Here is a 22864-nt window from a genome sequence, read left to right as displayed (position 1 = left end):
TCCTTGACCCTTTTTCAGAGCACACCATGGCTAGTTGGCGAGGATGCTCTCACCGTCTCCACCAATAAAAAGACACTAGTGGTAACATCACCAACAACAGAACCTTGCTCTTTATGTCTTAATGCTCTTGACTATAAGCTTGTTTAGTGTGAGAGTAGTATTCACAGGTGCTGAATTTGGGAATGAGTTCCTTTCAGCAGATAGATACTGATCTAGTGAGACGGCCATCACTCCTTCCAGCTACCTCAATTACAGACAAACTTCAACACTGTCAGATTTAATAGACTGCAATTCACACACCTCCTGGAAGACATACTACAGTACCCCTACTACAGTAGGGGTTGGTGGGATCTCTGGAGATCCCTCTTTTCTCAAGCTATATATAAAAGAAGGAAGAAGAGTGTACACTCCCTCACCCCATTTTTCATCTGCGTTGAAGGAAATAGCCTTAAAACTGGGAGCAAAGATCTGCACCTCAGTTGCCTATCAAGCATATGGGGGATAGAAAGGAGAAGAAAGGGAGCACACATTTTCTGTCAACCATCAGTGAAGAAAGAAAGAAATATATGTTCATTGAAGTGGGGGAGACAACTTTGAACAGTTTCATATGGCAGGCCTTGCAAATAGTATAAACTTAATCGCTGGTAATGCTGAACTTTCAAAGCCTTTATTCCTAAAAGTGTAATGCTTTAATAAAATTGATCAATTTTGAACAATTACTTTTAATTTCTTTTTGAGTTTTAGTCCTTAAATGCCAAGTATCAAGATTTAGTATAGTTTGATATAGGCACAAATTCACATTGCAGGCAGAGCATGCAAATATCTTGAAAATATGTTTTATTTTGCTCACAATAAAGTAAAAACTTAGGATATATTTAGAATGTGCTTAATGCCTTGTCATACTATGTACATGTTTACAAATGGGTTTTCCCTATTATTCATCTAAAATCACTGCAGAAAAGCTTAGTCAAGAGAATTTATGGGGTACTTCAGGCTGAAATTTGAAAAAAAGTATGTATTGTATATTCATTAATCAATGAGAATCCTTTTTATAGTCTATTTTTTCTAGATACTGAAATTGGATCAGTTAAGGGGGAATCTTCTAATTCATAAAGACCCCTAGCAAAATTACTGAAGTTCAAGCTACAAGTTCAAGGATTTTATTCATAAACTTTCATCCCACAACTTCTAGAAAGCCACAGTTGTCATCTGAACAAACACTACACTTGTGGAATTCCATACATTACTGCAAGTTTCTCACTAAGTAAAACAGAGTCAAAGACATGTATGCATGCATGAGAATCTAAAATCTAAATCTCATTTGAGTCTGCAAGTCAGTCTTTGGACATCGTTTTTCAATCTGAGGTGAATCTTACACTCAATAAAGACTGAGTACAAGAGAATACATTCTGTAGCAATGCAAACAGAAGGTATAATAGGAAGCACTCTTGCAGGTAACTATTAATGTGCCATGAATCTTATGAAAAACCTCTTTTACAAGCTTGCAGCTAATTAACTCCTTTTTGATCTATATGGCTGCATGTCAATAACAGAAACTTTAAAGTCAGTAACTTGGTAAATAATTGAACAGATAAGTACAGACAGAAAAAATATTTTAGAGATTAGTTTGGCAAAAGCAAGATGCATCATGTTGATTCCAGCTGGTGACTGTGGTGTAAATGCATTCGCAGTACCCACAGTACCAGTTATTAAAGACTGAAACTGGCAATAGAGGTTTGCACTACAAAGAAAACAACACATTCAGCTGTAGATACAAATGAGTTCTAAATTTCTCTGCAATAAAACCTGCTAAGTGAGCAGTAATAACTTTAAACTTCACTGTTTTGCTAGACATTATATAACTTGAAATTTTTCTATAACAAGGAGTTCTCTTGACCCTCAAATTAATTAGTTTGATGCTACTTTTATTTTTATTCTTTCCTAAGCCTGCTGGTAGCAGTGAATTGCTTGTGAAGAGCACAGAAGGGAATAAAAAGGCTGGACTGAACTGATGTGATGGAGGGAGGAAAAAAGCTTCGCAATTTATTAATGTATTCAAAAGACTGTTACAAAACTTTACAATTTAATTATCGGAAGATTATAGAACTGCTTCAGTGCTTCTGTACTGTGTTAAATAAATTGTACGTGCAAGGAGTAATAAATGAAATTGTTAATTTCAGTGCATCCTTCGGGAATAGTAAGGGGGTGGGGGGTTACATTATTTAGAGCTCCAAATGGATTTGAGTTTATATACTGTAATAAATCTTAACCCTGCCTCAAGCCCCTATTTACCTTAGGGGTTGAAAGAGACAGAGCCTGTTAGGATAACTCACCATTCATATTCTTAAAGATGTTGAAGATTGGGAGGATTTGCCGATAATAAGGCACCAAGGCCTCCCCCACCATGTCAGCTGACATCACCAGGTGCTGGAGGACTTTCAGCGTGATGCAGATGACCTGTCGGTTACGAAGGTTCAGTGCATCTGTGATGTAGAAAGTACAACATGCAGAAAGCAGAATTAATTTCTAAAATGTAGAGGGGGGGAGGAGTTCTCTAATGGACAAATTTAATTAAACTTTACTCTGCTGGGGATTGTAAGTGGACCTTTATTAGCCCAGCTTTGAAAGATTCCAAAGATGGATTGCAGCCCTCATGTTATAAAACACTGCCTTGTCTGATTGTTATTTGTTCCCACAATTTGTGCTGACTCTTCAGTAACACAAAGAATGCAGCTCATTATTCCCTCATGCTGCCTGTGTAATACTGGCGTGTTCCAAACAAACGAAAAATAAATGTTCAGTCAGTACCATTTGGGGCCAATGGAGCTGTACAACTGCAAGACAACCTGCAAAGGTTGACAACAGATACATTCTAGTGCAACAATTAGTGTTTGTATGTTTGTATTCATTTATTTCACTATAATTTTATTCATTCGACTAACAATTCCTACTATTCTGAGAATCAGCACAATGAAGCCAATGTTCATAGGGAAAAAGACCCCACAAAAAAAACCTTGTAGGCTTTTTAAAAAGACAAACATTAAAAAAAAAAATAGATTTTGTGTTCCAACTTAGATTTTTCTCTGAGCTTTTAGTGTCATGCTTCTAGTCTTATGACACTAAGACATTTTATAAATACCTTTTGTTTCTCTTTTGATTTTATTAAAAGCAAGTACCTTGCATTCTCTTTTGTAATTAAAATGAGTCATAATTGAGATACATATATTTACAAAATCCCTCTAGTTATAAAACCTCCTCCGAAATTCTGCAGATGGAAGCAGCTGTCAGATTTGCTACACTACTATTTATCAGTCCAATTCTCTAGTGTAGTGCCCACTCCCATTGCACTGGGAAAGTAAAGCCTGTAAAAGATAAGCTCATAGTCAATGCTATATGTTTTATAATCAAAGAAGTATAAAAATATGTGATTCAACATAATATAAGTATAAGCACTTGGAAAAAATTATAATAAAGAACACACTGAAATTCGTTACTAAAAACTTCTTAAAGAACTGCCTTTTCATACTGAAGCTATGGGATTCAGTACTTCTGCACAGTTTTGTCAGCACACAGGAATGCTTTTTTCGTAAAGAATGAAGCACTATCCTCACATAAGAGCACTGTCTGTTTTTCCATATTTTTAAGCAAATGCATTATATCCCACTCCCTCTCCTACTTATTGCATGCCTGCCAAATGTTAAAAATCAGAGATAGAGTTCCAAAGCCAGGACGAGGAAGATTAGCTGTGTAGGACTCTTTTTTCATGCCTCTTAGTATGCTTAAGAACAGCATAATAAAACTACTGTTAAACAACAGTCAGAGAGTTGACAGTATAAAGGTACTTGGGTGCATCACAGGATTATCCCAAGTTACAGCAGTGATGTTAGTTGCCAGTCCTTACTGCAGTCAGCAGGCTACACCTAATTTCATGTTGTCTCTGAGCACATTAATGTGTGGACAGGAAGCCTGTCAATGCATATGCTCACACTAAGTTCCAGTAAACAGGTTGGCTATTCCAAGTTATACTTTCATGGCTACATATTCTAAGGCTGCTTTAGCAAAGAGAGAACCACAAATACAATTTGAAAGATTAGGTCCAAATTCCACACAGGAAAATATTCTCTTATGGAGGAACAGGCATTACTCATTTTCTTATGGGAAGAGGAAGAGGAAGCTCTGAGGTTCCAACATGTCAGTTTGTGAATGACTAAATTATCACACACAGAAATAACTGAACTAATAGGGAAATTATCATCAACACATACAATTTTCAGTACAAGAATCATTAGTTATTTATACAAACATTAATTAATATTTTATTCATTTGTAGGAATTAATTTATACAAACATGAGTAAAATGAATAAAAATAATTATTCCTATAAACACTAATAATTAACTTAAGGGACATGAAAAATAATCAATGACAGAAATCACAGCTTCTCCATCCTTAACAAACAAATTGTACCCACTTCCAGGAATAATTGAAGCTAACCTACAGGATGAGAGACCTTATTTTTAGGCACGCAGAAGGAGTCATGTAAGTGTAAATGTCTGTCCAGTTGCCCCTAGAAACAACTTTTTTCTGTGGATGGTGGCTCTCAAAAGTTTTCACAATTTCCTATTTTCAGAGTTATGTCTTGTGCAGAGACAAGCCTGGTCTGAGTGGAAGCCAAGACTGTCCTGGTAAAGATTAATTCCTTCATAAAGTCAATAGTGTGAATTATGCCTCATGCCTTAAAAGGTATCCCAATTACTGCAGCAAATTGAACACATACTGAAGCCAGAAGAATGCTTTCCAAGAATAACTCATCAGAGAACCTGTCAAGCAAGTTTCATTACATGTGAGTTGTGCTGTAGGGGTGCTTTCTGGAACTTTAAACAGTAATATTGACACTTCTTTCAACTGCATGCTAGAAAATCAGCTGGATACTTGTCCTACTTCCCTCAAAACAGTGGCATCCCATCTTCCATTTGACACACAAAACTAAAGATAGAATTTGGATCAAGATTTTGAGTGCTAGTGTGATGGATATGGTAGAACCAAGCAGATTGCAGAATTTGAGCCTGAAGCCCTTCAGATTGCAGGAATCTGCAGTATGTGTGCCAAAAACACTTGTCAGTATAAAAAGTAAGATCAAATTGACTGCAGAACTGTAGTTATTATTATTAAATATTTGGATTGTGGCATGCCTAGCAGTCAACCGGCTCCTGGCTTGATTACATTAGGCACTGTATAAACATTTAATTAGAGGGAGTCTCTGCCCCAAGGAAAAGTCAATTTTAAACATTTATCTTTTAAAAATCTGCATTCTACCATCACTGCAGACCATTCTTCCACATGAATTAAAGGAAGAAATTTTTAATGGAATATATAAAATAAATACGTTTCAACATTTTGAAAAATGTGAGTGATATATGGAGTTTGAAACAAATGGAAGAAAGTACTAGTATCCTTACACAAGAATAAAGCAGAGCATTTACAACTTTTACTACAGTACAGCTACATATCCCTAAAGAAGGAAACTTGCTTAATATCCAAAATTTTCCAATTTGAAAGTGTGTTAGGATGTTTCCTCTAGACCAAGAAATTTGCTGTAAGATGTGGATCTTCCCAATAATAACAAAGTGAATGACCAGTTTACTCCTCAGTTAAAGATGGCTTTTCACTCCTTGAAGAGTTTCTAGAGGACTTCCCTCTCTCAAGGGTATACATTTCCCTTTTGGTCATCTAGCCTGAATAGTATGTATTGTACAATTATCTTCAGAAGCAACTTTGAAAAAAAAGCCCAACCCAATTAAATGACTTGGCTTTTTTAGTAGTTCAGATGTCTCCTTTGATGGTATATAAACTTGACAATTTTGCTTGTGATGAGGATACACACTCTTCCAGGAGACCTTGCAGCTTGAATAATTGCTCAATGCAAGTATACAGTGAAGTATTTAATTAAAAAATATTTTATTTTGTACTGTTACAGTTTTTCCAAACAAGTTTGGAAGTTCAGTATTTTCTGAACTTTGTAATAACTTTCTTAAATAAAAAAGAACTTTAAAATATTAGTAGGTTAAATATCTGGTGTAGCACATCAGTATCTGAGTCAGCTCTGTATTTCTACCATTCAAAGACACATTCATTCAAAACCATATTTGAAACACTGAACATTCTTGGGATAGAGGTTTTTCACAGTGCTGTTTATTAAAGTTTGTTAGCAATGAGCTGATATACAATACTAATTCAATGATAGCTTCTGTGATTATTTTTTTCATTAAATGTTATTGGCAATTGATGCAAATTTAAATTTTTCTTTTGTTAATTTCCTTGAACAGAGAGTTTTCTTAAGATATATGCCACTTGTTTGCTTATCCATTAAGACAGAAGCAGCTTACATATGAAGCACTAGAAATTATTGTTTTAAAACATTCAAGTATTTTCCTTGTGTAAAACTTCTAATATCTGTTAGAAAAATACCTAAAAGGTATGTAAGTTGATATTTTTTATTTTTACGTGGCAGTTTAGAAAATTCTCAGTCACAGACGTCGCCTGTAATAGAAGCCACTGTAGGCATCTTGGGGATTGATACACTTTATAAGCCAGGAAACATGACAGCGTTTCTCCCATCCTACAGAGGCTCTTCTTCATGACACAACGTATTTTAACAGAAGAGATTGAATCAGGAAGTTCTTCCCCAGACAGAAGATTTAGAGCCTAAACTTTAAAGAATCTAATCAGACTCCCCAAACTTTCATCTCTTCTCTAAACATTAAAGTTTAGGTGTTGGTAGTTACATTTCAAGTTACGCTGATAATGTTTTTCCCTTTAATTTGCACTGGCCTTTGATTTTATTCAATCCTTTTTTCAAATACACCTGTGAATCTATGTTTAGAAATGCATTGACAGTTTCTATTTTCTATTTAGGTCTCACACCAAAGATTAAAACCAATTTAGTTTGCACTCCTATCTCCCTTTCAGTCGGTAAGTCAGGCACTTGTTTTAGAAAATTCTTTGCCTGAAGCAGAACAAGATAGACAGAGCAGGTCTCCTGCAGGGTAGCAAGCACTCAGGATAAAGATGCTTTGATTGTTGTGATCTACTTAATCTTGTCGATCAAGAGCTGCTTTCCTTAAATTCAGAGTCAGGCTTAAAGACCTACTGAAATGAAGGGTCCTCAAAATGCAATTGATCAAAGTGTTACATACTTCTCTTATAGAGAATTTTGTTCATAACTTTTAAAAATGCATAATACTTAACTACCTGAACTGATATAACAGGAGTAGTATGTTAATTTTACAGAACAGTAAGAAAGACTGTTACAAAACACAGTGTTTCAATCAAGAGTGAATAAAAATCAGAATAACAACCTTGTTTTCCTGTACTTTTTAGAAGTCAGGTAAGCTCCTCATCCAATTTACAATATAGATGTAAATATTTCCCACAATACAACTGAGGGAGCCATGTGTTGCAATGAGGTGATGATATCAGAATAACAACCTTGTTTTCCTGTACTTTTTAGAAGTCAGGTAAGCTCCTCATCCAATTTACAATATAGATGTAGATATTTCCCACAATACAACTGAGGGAGCCATGTGTTGCAATGAGGTGATGGGAAGGAGGAATAGGGGACAAGACATAAAAATCTTAGGCCAATTTAGTCATCAAAGACTTGATGCTGCAAAGCCAAACTCTAATGTGCAGAAAAGGCCAAGATCCACAAATGAATCATTGATACTTGCAAGAAACATGATCTACCAGAAAACTGACGAGAAAGTCAGTGGCTTTTTTTTTTTTTTTCCAGTTTTAGTTGTGCTTGTAATTGTAGTGTTTCACTAGATCAGCACCTATAAAACTTGAATTCTATTAACATTTGCAGGCCCTGTTTAATTAACTTGTATAAAGAATACAGTGAGGATAGAGTCCCAAAAATCTTCTCAGTGGCTACGTCAGTTTACAGAGTTTCCATCCATTCTGAGATGTACATTGCTTCCACTCTGCTGCCTCAAGCTCCTAAAGCATAACCTAAGAGTTCTCCTAAAGAGTACCCACCCTCTCAATGAAAACAGCTCAATGAAATGTGATACCATTTTAAGAAAAGTTTTTAAGGAAGATCTGGGGCACCAAACACCAGTAATATTGGCATCCGTACTGCAGAAATAAATACAGCATTCTAAACATATTGTAGGTCCTTGAAGAAGAAGAATGTACACATGAAATGCCTGATAATATGGTTCACTTAAGAGATTTGAAAGGTATTTGATAAGGCCCCTCCCTAAAGGCTTTTGAAACACTGTCCTAGTTTGAGCCAGGATAGAACCAATTTCCTCTCTAGTATTTTACTTTTCAGTTAAGTCTATTATGAGTAGCTTCACTTGCTGAAATTAATGGCATGTTTTTCAGTCAGTGTCTGCTTCTAGGATTGATAATGCTTCATGTTTATAGTTACTGCTGGAGAATTGTGTGCAGAACAAAGGCCACTGCTTGGATATGAAAAACATCTTATGCTCCAGCACCAGGTGCCAGTAAAGGGACACAGCTGTAACCTTCCTTTGGGAAGGAGGAGACAGGTGACAAAAACTGACCACACAAAGTATTCCATTAGCATCTGTATTTCATTTAATTGCAGGCCCAGTGTTAAACCATGACAAACACTTAGCCGCCATGGTTTGCATATGAATAACTGTTTAGAGACAGGAAATGAGGCAACAATAAATGACCATGGAGGAGGAGTACCACCAGTAGAACCATGCAGGAATCTGTGCTGAAGCTCATATTTTTCAGTAGATTCATAGGTGATTTCGAAGAGATGTTTACTATTGAGTAACAAAGTTATTTGATAATACCAAGTTACTCCAGATGCCAAAGGTAACAGCTGATGCTAAAGAATTGCAGGAGGAATTTACAGTACGGAAACACTGGGTGATAAAATGGCAGATGACATTCAGTACTAATAAATGTTAAATATTAATACATTAATAAATTCAGGAGAGAATAACTCTAACTCCACCTTCTCACTCCACCAAGTGAGAGTTGTTAACTGTAGATACTATTTTCCAAATATGGAAGAAATGTTTATTTTTAAAATTAAAAACAGTTTCTCCTCATAGACAGAAGAGGAATAATACAGAATCTAATTTCCATACCATCTGAAACTACTTCAAATGACCAGTTTTGAGTGGAAGAATCTAACATAAAACTTCTAATTACAATCACTTCTACTGATTGATGGAGCCTACAGGAGACAAATAGTTTGGTATTTAAGAGTCAAGACAATTTTAATTTTTAAAATAAGAAACCTTTGCTTTATTTAAAAGCATTTTAAGTCTATAAAACCAAGTTTGTTTAGAGCTTCAATCTGTGATCTTAACAACCAGAACTGGTTCTCAAGCTAAACAGTCAAGGGGAAGATAGTAATTCCATTCAAGGTTTAATTTACCTTCTGTAGATGACAGAAATCAACTTACACGATTTACAGAAAGAAAAATATTACAGCCCAGAAAACCTTATGTATTCCATAAAAATATTTCAGCACTTCATGAAATAAGGAAGCATTTAATGAATATTAAATACTCACAAATACAGTGAAGATATATGAGGAGAAATATAAATATGCTTAGAACAACTGCTAGCAAAAGGTTCAGCTTTACTTATCGAAATGCAACAGTGACGCTAATTTGACATTAAATATGAGTTAACTACACTCTTGTCCAAGACAACAATTCGCATTTTACATGCAGAGAATACATTTTCTTATTCTCCACATGTAATTGTGGAGAATAAAAAAACTGAAATCAATTCAATTTAGAAATTTATTAAACATTAAAAAGGACTCTGTAGGTTACACTGAGGGAGGACTACTCTGTTCATTTCTCCATATTTGACTTACAAAAAATCTGTTTCCCTCAACATAACATTTTCAACAAAGTTTAAGCTTTCTTTGATCAACTGTGTCTTAAAAGGCACTTTTAACAGCATGAAAAAAGCCTTAAAAAGGAAAACTTTAATATTCCTTAGGATGAAAGTTATTCTTTTTGGACACAATCAGAAGTGCTAGTCTGCTGTCTGAAACCATGTAGAAACCATACTTCTATCTAAGGTACAATTTAAGGACAAAAAGGTGAGCTTTACTGGCTTCTAGGCCTAAGTTGAGATTGTGTCCATTTCAGGATTCACCAAATAGGACAGAAAAGATTCTGGCAAGTGGGTGACCCAAGATGCTAAAGTGTTTAATTTCACATTGTTTTCTTCACTAGCAAAGCTTTATCAACATGTTTCTACTGATCCTACCCTACTCACTCCAACTCCTGTGCTATTGCATAGTATTCCTTAATTTGTGACAATGCACTTATAAAGTTTACCATTGAAATTGAGTTTAAAAGTAAAGCCACTCTGAACATATTTTGGTTTTATTTTAGGTTTGGTGGTTTTAAAAAACATCTAGACGTGAGATTCAGTTAGTTGCTCCACAAACAATTGCACTAGCAAAGTCAGTTGCAATACAATGATTTGTGGGAGCTGGAATGATTGGTCACTTTTTGGGTGAGGAGCATGGAAGCTCCTATGACTATGCTGCCAGCAGAGAAAATGTAAATGGTACCATGTTCACTGCCTTTGAAAGGAGAGGAGGTGCTTCCATACACTGTATTGGATGTCTGTATTGTCTTAGAATTTTCAAACAAAGGTGTAGGAAGTTCCCGCCCTCTCAGTGTTTATGTGCACGTCTCACACTGGATCTGGGGAACTCTGAAGTCAAGAATCTCAGAGTTGTCAAAGTCCAATGAAAGCAGGCAAAGGGCTTTTCTGACCTGGCATTTCTAATGACAAATGTAATATTAAAAGCAATAATTTGCATTAAAAATTAGTATAAAAAGGAATTTTACATTCCCATAATGTCCACACAATAATAAACAATATATTTGAAATTTAATTTTGAGAACTCAAAATAGGTTTTGAACATTTTTCTCTTTCAGAACCCAATGTCTCTAATAAGTTTTTTTCTTTCTCTGAATTTCTAAAAAAAAAAGTGCTTTTCAATGTGACAAAACCCCACATTTATTTCTTAACTAAATAGCATTTTTTAATAGAATTTTAATAATATTTCAAGTATTTTGGGAAACTGGATGTGTTAATTTAATTTATCTACCTTCTTTAGTCATTGTCTGTGCATACCCAGAAGAAAATTTGTTGAAAGAATTTGGGCTTACAATAACTCTCAGATCCATTAAATAATATAATTTTAATCTGAAATTATATAGAGTTCAAATAGTGTGAACTTTAAGCAAGGACATATTTCTCCTTGAACCATTAAAATACAATATAGAATTCTAAGACTTAATTTAAAATGTTTTTAGAGAGCAGGTCTTTATTAATATTTTCCTTTGATGCACATACAGGACAGAAACTGCTTTTAAAAATCTGCAGTTATTTTTCTGTCTTTCTATTATTGCTCCATCATATATATTACCTTGCCTAATAATCAATTGATTCACTCTTCCACAACAGAAATATGGTAGTGGTCTAGAAGAAGACTGGTTAATCAGGTATGACTCACCCAGTGGGACACTTTAGAAACAGCAATATGTGTGAAACATAGCTGAGTTTATTGGGGATGCAGCTGAGTCACAGAAATGTATAGCTCTGGCTACACTATTATATTACACAATCACAGCAAATTTTAAAACTCTTAGAATAATCTTAGAACTCAGATTCCTCGAGATGGTGGTGTCTTAAAAAAAAATATGAATATGGCTTTAATTAGGAAGAAGCCCTTATCCTTGATAATACTTAGACTCCTCACACATTAAAGTCAATAAAGAAGCTTTTTTGAAATAAAAAATGCACTGTACAATAAAATATAGAACCAACAACTAAATGTATCTGTTAGATTCTTGAATGTGTTCCAGCATCATAAATTATGACTTGACTTAAAATACTCTATATCAAACCCATATAAATATCCTTACCTAGCAGGCTCTTGCTAATGCTAAAAGCTGTGTAACAGCTAAAGCTTCCAGGTAATTATTTCTAAGCTACATTCTGGTCTCAGCAAGGCTTTTAAATCCTAACTGAGTAGCTGCTGTCATAAACTTGCAGTTTATCTGAAGAAACTATTTCAGCTTTCAAAAGAAAAATGATATGACTATAAATATATTTTCGTGGTGTTGGAATATAGACTTAAAGAAATGACATGATTCCTCTCTTTATGTGTTTCCCTTTTAGAGACAAAAAACTGTAACTTTTTCCCATAACTTGTCACGAGTGTCACTTACAGAGGAACCATTCTCAATATTGCATTTCTTTTCATATTTTCAAAACATACAGTAAGATAGAGATAATGACATCTATAATTAATCATTTTTAAAGGAGAATAAATTGAATTTAACTCCCCCTCCACAATTCTGACCCTTCTAACACTATTATTTCAGAATTGTCAGGCTCCAAACTACATTCCCTTTCCCCTTTTCCAAAGCTGTGTTTGACTCCATCCTGTATCACATATACAATGACTCTGTTCTGCTCTGTATTAGTATGGATGCTGAACTACCTCAGGAAAATAGGACAAAGGACAGCAATGACACCATTACTGATCAATGGTAAAAACAGACACCAAGTTTAACAAACATGAGTATCTATTTAGTATAGGTGCAGCACACACACTTAAGAATCATAATACCTAACTAAAGGATGACTCCTCAAGGTACTGATCTAAAGAAAAAGGAAATAAAAAACAATACATCTGAAAGACCAGGTTTTTCAAGAAAGGAAGTTTCAGTGGTATTAAACTTGTATTAAAAGAAAGTATTATGTTTAATATATTTTTTCTACAAAATACTATGTTTGAATATATAAAAACTTGAAAATTAATTTTGTTAACACAAAAAATTTACATACTACATTAATTAATCAGGCAGGTTTCCTAATTTAAAGAGATATAGGTATATGCAAAGTAATGATTATAGAAAATATATCTAGTGAAGAAATATAAGACAACTGTAGAAGAAAGAAAAGGACAAGAAATAAAACTCTGTAAATTTCATCTGGTGATTTATACTGTCATTTTAGATTAACTGGTTTATATAGTAATGGATTTACATATTGTAATAAGAAAGACACCAACCAGACAGTCTGTTCTTCTGGATTACTGCACATACCAGGTGATTGAAGGCATAAGCCTTCTGGCTATACACCTTACATTTTATTCACGTTTGCAACAATCTCCATAAAATGTACAGCCTGCCACCTTTTATTGCTTAATTAGCAACTTGTCAAAAATCTACACTATATAAATCCAATTTTAGGGATTTGGGTTTTTTTTTCCCCACATATTCACCTACTTTTGATTGGGATAATAAGCTGAGGAATAACAGGAAGAATCTTGTTTCCACCATGTTCCAGCATGTCATGAATTCCTTGACGAGCAAAAAACTCATATGGAAATGACATTTCACAAAGTCCATCAAAAAACAAAGGCAGGTAGCGATGATAGTCCAGCTTTTCAATTTCTACCTGAAAAAAACCCAAACGACAAAAAGCAAATAAATCCAGTTTTCCAATATTAATACAATGTGATCGGGCCAACAGATAATTCATTCCAGCTACACAGGTAAGTTTAATAAACAATAATTAATTTTGTATCACTGCAGGATATAACTAAGTCTCAAAAATAGTTTATAGTCAGATATTGAAACCAGAAATATTAGATCTAAAGAAAATAATTAAAATAAGTATGCACCCATATATTTTCACTTTTTGGTAAGTCAGTATCAGATTCTAATGTTCTTGCTTATACACCTGACTACCTATAGGAATCAAACCAGCATTTTTAAGAATAACATTCTGTTTATTTCTGAAAAATCTGATTTTTACATCTTCATTTGGACACTTGAATAGAGCAAATAAAAGAAAGAATCCAGTAATCAACAAATATTCAGCACAGCACAAATGTCAATATTTGTAGAGAATTCCCAACATTATAGAATGTTGACCTAATTTTATTTCCTAATAATTTCAAGAACAGAATTCCAGAGAAATTAGATTTATACAGTCTGACATGCACTGATTGTTATTCTGTTATAGCAGATTAAAAATAACAGTTGCATAATACCTTTTCATGTACGTGAATGAATTCAAGTTCCTGTAATGAATCATGCAGAAGAAAAAAATGAAACCCACATTCCCATTCCCTATGTTCAGAACATTATATATGAAGGCTTCCCTGTAATTTTTGCTCATTGGCTTTCTGTTTCACAGGAAAAATGCCTTTATCAGATGCCTTTAGGGTGAATATCCTAGGGTGAACTAATGAGAAAGATAAAAAATAACTATACCAAGCAACCCTGTAGGAAGATCTTTGCAAAACAAGAATAATTTCAAATAAATTTAAATTTCTAAATTGATGGATTAACAATGAACATTTCTACAAATATATTAGCAACAAGAAGAGGATTAAATAGAAACTCTAGTCTTTATCGGATGCAGAAGGAAACACAGTTATTAAGGATGAGGGGAAAGCTAAGGTATTTAATGTCTTCTTGGCTTCAGTCTTTAGTAGTAGGATTAGTTGTTTGCTGGCTACCCAGCCCCCTGAGCTGGAAGACAGGGATGGGTAGCAAACTCAAGCCTCCACAATCCAAGAGGAGATGGTTATCAAACTGCTGCATCACTTAGCATACACAAGTCTACGGGGCCAGATGGAAAACACCCAACGGTATTGCAGGAGCTGGCAGAAGTGCTCACAAAGCCACTTCCCATCATTTACCAGCAGTTCTAGCTAACTGGGGAGGTCCCAGTAGACTGAAGATTGGCAAATGTGACCTCCATCTACAAGGCCTCCATCTAGAAGAAGGGCAAGTAGGAGGATCCTTCATTACAGGCAGGTCCTGCTTGACAAACCTGGTCTCCTTCTATGACAAGATGATCCACTTAGTGGATGAGGGAAAGGCTACGGATGTTATTTACCTGGACCTTAGTAAACATTTGACACTGTCTCTCACAAGATTCTTCTGGAGAAACTGGCTACTTATGGCTTAGACCACTGTGTCCTTCACTGTTCAAAAAACTGGCTGGATGGCTGGGCCCAAAGAGTTGTGGTTAATGAAATTAAACCCAGATGGCAGCCAGTCACAAGTGGTGCTCCCCAGGGCTGGAAAGCTGCCCAGAGGAAAAGGACCTGGGGTGTTGATTGACAGACAGCTGGATATAAGCCAGCAGTGCGGCCAAGAAGGCAAATGGCATCCTAGCTTGTATCAGATGTATTGTGGCCAGCAGGACTAGGGAAGTGAGTGTCCCACTGTACTCAGCATTGATGAGGCCGTACTTCAAGTACTGTGTTCAGTGTTGGGCCCCTCACTACAAGAAGGAGATTGAGGTGCTGGAGTGGGTACAGAGAAGGGCAATGAAGCTGGTGAGAGGTCTAGAGGAGAAGTCTTACAAGAGGTGGCTGAGGGAACTGGAGTTGCTCAGCCTGGACAAGAGGCTGAAGGGAGACCTGATTGCTGTCCACAGCTATCTGAAAAGCGGTTGTAGTGAGGTGGGGATCAGTCTCTACTCCCAAGTAACAAGTGATGGGACAAGAAGAAATGGTTGTGAGTTGTGCCAGGGTGGGATTTAGCTTAGATATTAGAAAAAACTTCTTCACTGAAAGGGTAATAATAAAACACTGGAACAGGCTGCCCAAGAAGGTGGTTGAATCACCATCCCTGGAGGTGTTTAAAAGAGTTGTTAACTGTAGATACTATTTTCCAAATATGGAAGAAATGTTTATTTTTAAAATTAAAAACAGTTTCTCCTCATAGACAGAAGAGGAATAATACAGAATCTAATTTCCATACCATCTGAAACTACTTCAAATGACCAGTTTTGAGTGGAAGAATCTAACATAAAACTTCTAATTACAATCACTTCTACTGATTGATGGAGCCTACAGGAGACAAATAGTTTGGTATTTAAGAGTCAAGACAATTTTAATTTTTAAAATAAGAAACCTTTGCTTTATTTAAAAGCATTTTAAGTCTATAAAACCAAGTTTGTTTAGAGCTTCAATCTGTGATCTTAACAACCAGAACTGGTTCTCAAGCTAAACAGTCAAGGGGAAGATAGTAATTCCATTCAAGGTTTAATTTACCTTCTGTAGATGACAGAAATCAACTTACACGATTTACAGAAAGAAAAATATTACAGCCCAGAAAACCTTATGTATTCCATAAAAATATTTCAGCACTTCATGAAATAAGGAAGCATTTAATGAATATTAAATACTCACAAATACAGTGAAGATATATGAGGAGAAATATAAATATGCTTAGAACAACTGCTAGCAAAAGGTTCAGCTTTACTTATCGAAATGCAACAGTGACGCTAATTTGACATTAAATATGAGTTAACTACACTCTTGTCCAAGACAACAATTCGCATTTTACATGCAGAGAATACATTTTCTTATTCTCCACATGTAATTGTGGAGAATAAAAAAACTGAAATCAATTCAATTTAGAAATTTATTAAACATTAAAAAGGACTCTGTAGGTTACACTGAGGGAGGACTACTCTGTTCATTTCTCCATATTTGACTTACAAAAAATCTGTTTCCCTCAACATAACATTTTCAACAAAGTTTAAGCTTTCTTTGATCAACTGTGTCTTAAAAGGCACTTTTAACAGCATGAAAAAAGCCTTAAAAAGGAAAACTTTAATATTCCTTAGGATGAAAGTTATTCTTTTTGGACACAATCAGAAGTGCTAGTCTGCTGTCTGAAACCATGTAGAAACCATACTTCTATCTAAGGTACAATTTAAGGACAAAAAGGTGAGCTTTACTGGCTTCTAGGCCTAAGTTGAGATTGTGTCCATTTCAGGATTCACCAAATAGGACAGAAAAGATTCTGGCAAGTGGGTGACCCAAGATGCTAAAGTGTTTAATTTCACATTGTTTTCTTCACTAGCAAAGCTTTATCAACATGTTTCTACTGATCCTACCCTACTCACTCCAACTCCTGTGCTATTGCATAGTATTCCTTAATTTGTGACAATGCACTTATAAAGTTTACCATTGAAATTGAGTTTAAAAGTAAAGCCACTCTGAACATATTTTGGTTTTATTTTAGGTTTGGTGGTTTTAAAAAACATCTAGACGTGAGATTCAGTTAGTTGCTCCACAAACAATTGCACTAGCAAAGTCAGTTGCAATACAATGATTTGTGGGAGCTGGAATGATTGGTCACTTTTTGGGTGAGGAGCATGGAAGCTCCTATGACTATGCTGCCAGCAGAGAAAATGTAAATGGTACCATGTTCACTGCCTTTGAAAGGAGAGGAGGTGCTTCCATACACTGTATTGGATGTCTGTATTGTCTTAGAATTTTCAAACAAAGGTGTAGGAAGTTCCCGCCCTCTCAGTGTTTATGTGCACGTCTCACACTGGATCTAGGGAACTCTGAAGTCAAGAATCTCAGAGTTGTCAAAGTCCAATGAAAGCAGGCAAAGGGCTTTTCTGACCTGGCATTTCTAATGACAAATGTAATATTAAAAGCAATAATTTGCATTAAAAATTAGTATAAAAAGGAATTTTACATTCCCATAATGTCCACACAATAATAAACAATATATTTGAAATTTAATTTTGAGAACTCAAAATAGGTTTTGAACATTTTTCTCTTTCAGAACCCAATGTCTCTAATAAGTTTTTTTCTTTCTCTGAATTTCTAAAAAAAAAAGTGCTTTTCAATGTGACAAAACCCCACATTTATTTCTTAACTAAATAGCATTTTTTAATAGAATTTTAATAATATTTCAAGTATTTTGGGAAACTGGATGTGTTAATTTAATTTATCTACCTTCTTTAGTCATTGTCTGTGCATACCCAGAAGAAAATTTGTTGAAAGAATTTGGGCTTACAATAACTCTCAGATCCATTAAATAATATAATTTTAATCTGAAATTATATAGAGTTCAAATAGTGTGAACTTTAAGCAAGGACATATTTCTCCTTGAACCATTAAAATACAATATAGAATTCTAAGACTTAATTTAAAATGTTTTTAGAGAGCAGGTCTTTATTAATATTTTCCTTTGATGCACATACAGGACAGAAACTGCTTTTAAAAATCTGCAGTTATTTTTCTGTCTTTCTATTATTGCTCCATCATATATATTACCTTGCCTAATAATCAATTGATTCACTCTTCCACAACAGAAATATGGTAGTGGTCTAGAAGAAGACTGGTTAATCAGGTATGACTCACCCAGTGGGACACTTTAGAAACAGCAATATGTGTGAAACATAGCTGAGTTTATTGGGGATGCAGCTGAGTCACAGAAATGTATAGCTCTGGCTACACTATTATATTACACAATCACAGCAAATTTTAAAACTCTTAGAATAATCTTAGAACTCAGATTCCTCGAGATGGTGGTGTCTTAAAAAAAAATATGAATATGGCTTTAATTAGGAAGAAGCCCTTATCCTTGATAATACTTAGACTCCTCACACATTAAAGTCAATAAAGAAGCTTTTTTGAAATAAAAAATGCACTGTACAATAAAATATAGAACCAACAACTAAATGTATCTGTTAGATTCTTGAATGTGTTCCAGCATCATAAATTATGACTTGACTTAAAATACTCTATATCAAACCCATATAAATATCCTTACCTAGCAGGCTCTTGCTAATGCTAAAAGCTGTGTAACAGCTAAAGCTTCCAGGTAATTATTTCTAAGCTACATTCTGGTCTCAGCAAGGCTTTTAAATCCTAACTGAGTAGCTGCTGTCATAAACTTGCAGTTTATCTGAAGAAACTATTTCAGCTTTCAAAAGAAAAATGATATGACTATAAATATATTTTCGTGGTGTTGGAATATAGACTTAAAGAAATGACATGATTCCTCTCTTTATGTGTTTCCCTTTTAGAGACAAAAAACTGTAACTTTTTCCCATAACTTGTCACGAGTGTCACTTACAGAGGAACCATTCTCAATATTGCATTTCTTTTCATATTTTCAAAACATACAGTAAGATAGAGATAATGACATCTATAATTAATCATTTTTAAAGGAGAATAAATTGAATTTAACTCCCCCTCCACAATTCTGACCCTTCTAACACTATTATTTCAGAATTGTCAGGCTCCAAACTACATTCCCTTTCCCCTTTTCCAAAGCTGTGTTTGACTCCATCCTGTATCACATATACAATGACTCTGTTCTGCTCTGTATTAGTATGGATGCTGAACTACCTCAGGAAAATAGGACAAAGGACAGCAATGACACCATTACTGATCAATGGTAAAAACAGACACCAAGTTTAACAAACATGAGTATCTATTTAGTATAGGTGCAGCACACACACTTAAGAATCATAATACCTAACTAAAGGATGACTCCTCAAGGTACTGATCTAAAGAAAAAGGAAATAAAAAACAATACATCTGAAAGACCAGGTTTTTCAAGAAAGGAAGTTTCAGTGGTATTAAACTTGTATTAAAAGAAAGTATTATGTTTAATATATTTTTTCTACAAAATACTATGTTTGAATATATAAAAACTTGAAAATTAATTTTGTTAACACAAAAAATTTACATACTACATTAATTAATCAGGCAGGTTTCCTAATTTAAAGAGATATAGGTATATGCAAAGTAATGATTATAGAAAATATATCTAGTGAAGAAATATAAGACAACTGTAGAAGAAAGAAAAGGACAAGAAATAAAACTCTGTAAATTTCATCTGGTGATTTATACTGTCATTTTAGATTAACTGGTTTATATAGTAATGGATTTACATATTGTAATAAGAAAGACACCAACCAGACAGTCTGTTCTTCTGGATTACTGCACATACCAGGTGATTGAAGGCATAAGCCTTCTGGCTATACACCTTACATTTTATTCACGTTTGCAACAATCTCCATAAAATGTACAGCCTGCCACCTTTTATTGCTTAATTAGCAACTTGTCAAAAATCTACACTATATAAATCCAATTTTAGGGATTTGGGTTTTTTTTTCCCCACATATTCACCTACTTTTGATTGGGATAATAAGCTGAGGAATAACAGGAAGAATCTTGTTTCCACCATGTTCCAGCATGTCATGAATTCCTTGACGAGCAAAAAACTCATATGGAAATGACATTTCACAAAGTCCATCAAAAAACAAAGGCAGGTAGCGATGATAGTCCAGCTTTTCAATTTCTACCTGAAAAAAACCCAAACGACAAAAAGCAAATAAATCCAGTTTTCCAATATTAATACAATGTGATCGGGCCAACAGATAATTCATTCCAGCTACACAGGTAAGTTTAATAAACAATAATTAATTTTGTATCACTGCAGGATATAACTAAGTCTCAAAAATAGTTTATAGTCAGATATTGAAACCAGAAATATTAGATCTAAAGAAAATAATTAAAATAAGTATGCACCCATATATTTTCACTTTTTGGTAAGTCAGTATCAGATTCTAATGTTCTTGCTTATACACCTGACTACCTATAGGAATCAAACCAGCATTTTTAAGAATAACATTCTGTTTATTTCTGAAAAATCTGATTTTTACATCTTCATTTGGACACTTGAATAGAGCAAATAAAAGAAAGAATCCAGTAATCAACAAATATTCAGCACAGCACAAATGTCAATATTTGTAGAGAATTCCCAACATTATAGAATGTTGACCTAATTTTATTTCCTAATAATTTCAAGAACAGAATTCCAGAGAAATTAGATTTATACAGTCTGACATGCACTGATTGTTATTCTGTTATAGCAGATTAAAAATAACAGTTGCATAATACCTTTTCATGTACGTGAATGAATTCAAGTTCCTGTAATGAATCATGCAGAAGAAACAAATGAAACCCACATTCCCATTCCCTATGTTCAGAACATTATATATGAAGGCTTCCCTGTAATTTTTGCTCATTGGCTTTCTGTTTCACAGGAAAAATGCCTTTATCAGATGCCTTTAGGGTGAATATCCTAGGGTGAACTAATGAGAAAGATAAAAAATAACTATACCAAGCAACCCTGTAGGAAGATCTTTGCAAAACAAGAATAATTTCAAATAAATTTAAATTTCTAAATTGATGGATTAACAATGAACATTTCTACAAATATATTAGCAACAAGAAGAGGATTAAATAGAAACTCTAGTCTTTATCGGATGCAGAAGGAAACACAGTTATTAAGGATGAGGGGAAAGCTAAGGTATTTAATGTCTTCTTGGCTTCAGTCTTTAGTAGTAGGATTAGTTGTTTGCTGGCTACCCAGCCCCCTGAGCTGGAAGACAGGGATGGGTAGCAAACTCAAGCCTCCACAATCCAAGAGGAGATGGTTATCAAACTGCTGCATCACTTAGCATACACAAGTCTACGGGGCCAGATGGAAAACACCCAACGGTATTGCAGGAGCTGGCAGAAGTGCTCACAAAGCCACTTCCCATCATTTACCAGCAGTTCTAGCTAACTGGGGAGGTCCCAGTAGACTGAAGATTGGCAAATGTGACCTCCATCTACAAGGCCTCCATCTAGAAGAAGGGCAAGTAGGAGGATCCTTCATTACAGGCAGGTCCTGCTTGACAAACCTGGTCTCCTTCTATGACAAGATGATCCACTTAGTGGATGAGGGAAAGGCTACGGATGTTATTTACCTGGACCTTAGTAAACATTTGACACTGTCTCTCACAAGATTCTTCTGGAGAAACTGGCTACTTATGGCTTAGACCACTGTGTCCTTCACTGTTCAAAAAACTGGCTGGATGGCTGGGCCCAAAGAGTTGTGGTTAATGAAATTAAACCCAGATGGCAGCCAGTCACAAGTGGTGCTCCCCAGGGCTGGAAAGCTGCCCAGAGGAAAAGGACCTGGGGTGTTGATTGACAGACAGCTGGATATAAGCCAGCAGTGCGGCCAAGAAGGCAAATGGCATCCTAGCTTGTATCAGATGTATTGTGGCCAGCAGGACTAGGGAAGTGAGTGTCCCACTGTACTCAGCATTGATGAGGCCGTACTTCAAGTACTGTGTTCAGTGTTGGGCCCCTCACTACAAGAAGGAGATTGAGGTGCTGGAGTGGGTACAGAGAAGGGCAATGAAGCTGGTGAGAGGTCTAGAGGAGAAGTCTTACAAGAGGTGGCTGAGGGAACTGGAGTTGCTCAGCCTGGACAAGAGGCTGAAGGGAGACCTGATTGCTGTCCACAGCTATCTGAAAAGCGGTTGTAGTGAGGTGGGGATCAGTCTCTACTCCCAAGTAACAAGTGATGGGACAAGAAGAAATGGTTGTGAGTTGTGCCAGGGTGGGATTTAGCTTAGATATTAGAAAAAACTTCTTCACTGAAAGGGTAATAATAAAACACTGGAACAGGCTGCCCAAGAAGGTGGTTGAATCACCATCCCTGGAGGTGTTTAAAAGATGTATAGATGTGGTGCTTAGCAACATGGCTTAGAACTGGACTCAGCAGAGTTAGGTTAACATTTGGACTCAATTATCTTAATGGTCTTTTCCAACCAGAACAGTTCTGTGATTCTGTGATTTTGTATTTCTTGAGGACATTCAGCATAGTATGGACAAGACTTGTGACATGGTAAAAGAAGAATGCACCCCAAATCATTGAGAACAGAAGACAGTAATTTAGCAACTACAGACTTCTTGTGACAAGCCAAAGTCAGAGGCCACATTGTTCACTACAGTGAGAAACCTGTAACAGGTAAGAAATGGCCAGACAGTTAAAAAATCATTGACAAAAAGCAGGACCAAGAGGCAACACTTTTTTTCCTGTTCTCTGTCAATAGAATAAGATGTCCTTCAGTATTTTTTACTCTCGTAGTTTATAAGAATATTAGACTGCATTTTTTGTTATTGACTGTTCTAGTTTCAGAAAATT

The 22864-nt window shown here is 35.2% G+C and overlaps 1 protein-coding gene across 1 annotated transcript in view; it reads right to left on the bottom strand.

Annotated features, from left to right (window-relative positions):
* PACRG (PARK2 co-regulated) overlaps positions 1-22864 on the bottom strand; it is a 205874-nt gene that overhangs the window by 94155 nt on the left and 88855 nt on the right. The window contains exons 3-4 of the mRNA XM_009999994.1: positions 20012-20183; positions 2334-2483 (exon numbers count right to left, since the gene is read on the bottom strand). Of these exons, the coding sequence (XP_009998296.1) occupies positions 2334-2483; positions 20012-20183 (322 nt within the window). The remainder of the gene's footprint in view (positions 1-2333; positions 2484-20011; positions 20184-22864) is intronic.

Source organism: Chaetura pelagica, unplaced genomic scaffold (assembly GCF_000747805.2).
Source record: "Chaetura pelagica isolate M959 unplaced genomic scaffold, ChaPel_1.0 scaffold135, whole genome shotgun sequence".
Lineage (NCBI taxonomy): Eukaryota > Metazoa > Chordata > Aves > Apodiformes > Apodidae > Chaetura > Chaetura pelagica.
Note: the sequence above shows the minus strand (reverse complement) of the source record. Positions and strands in the feature narration are given on the sequence as shown.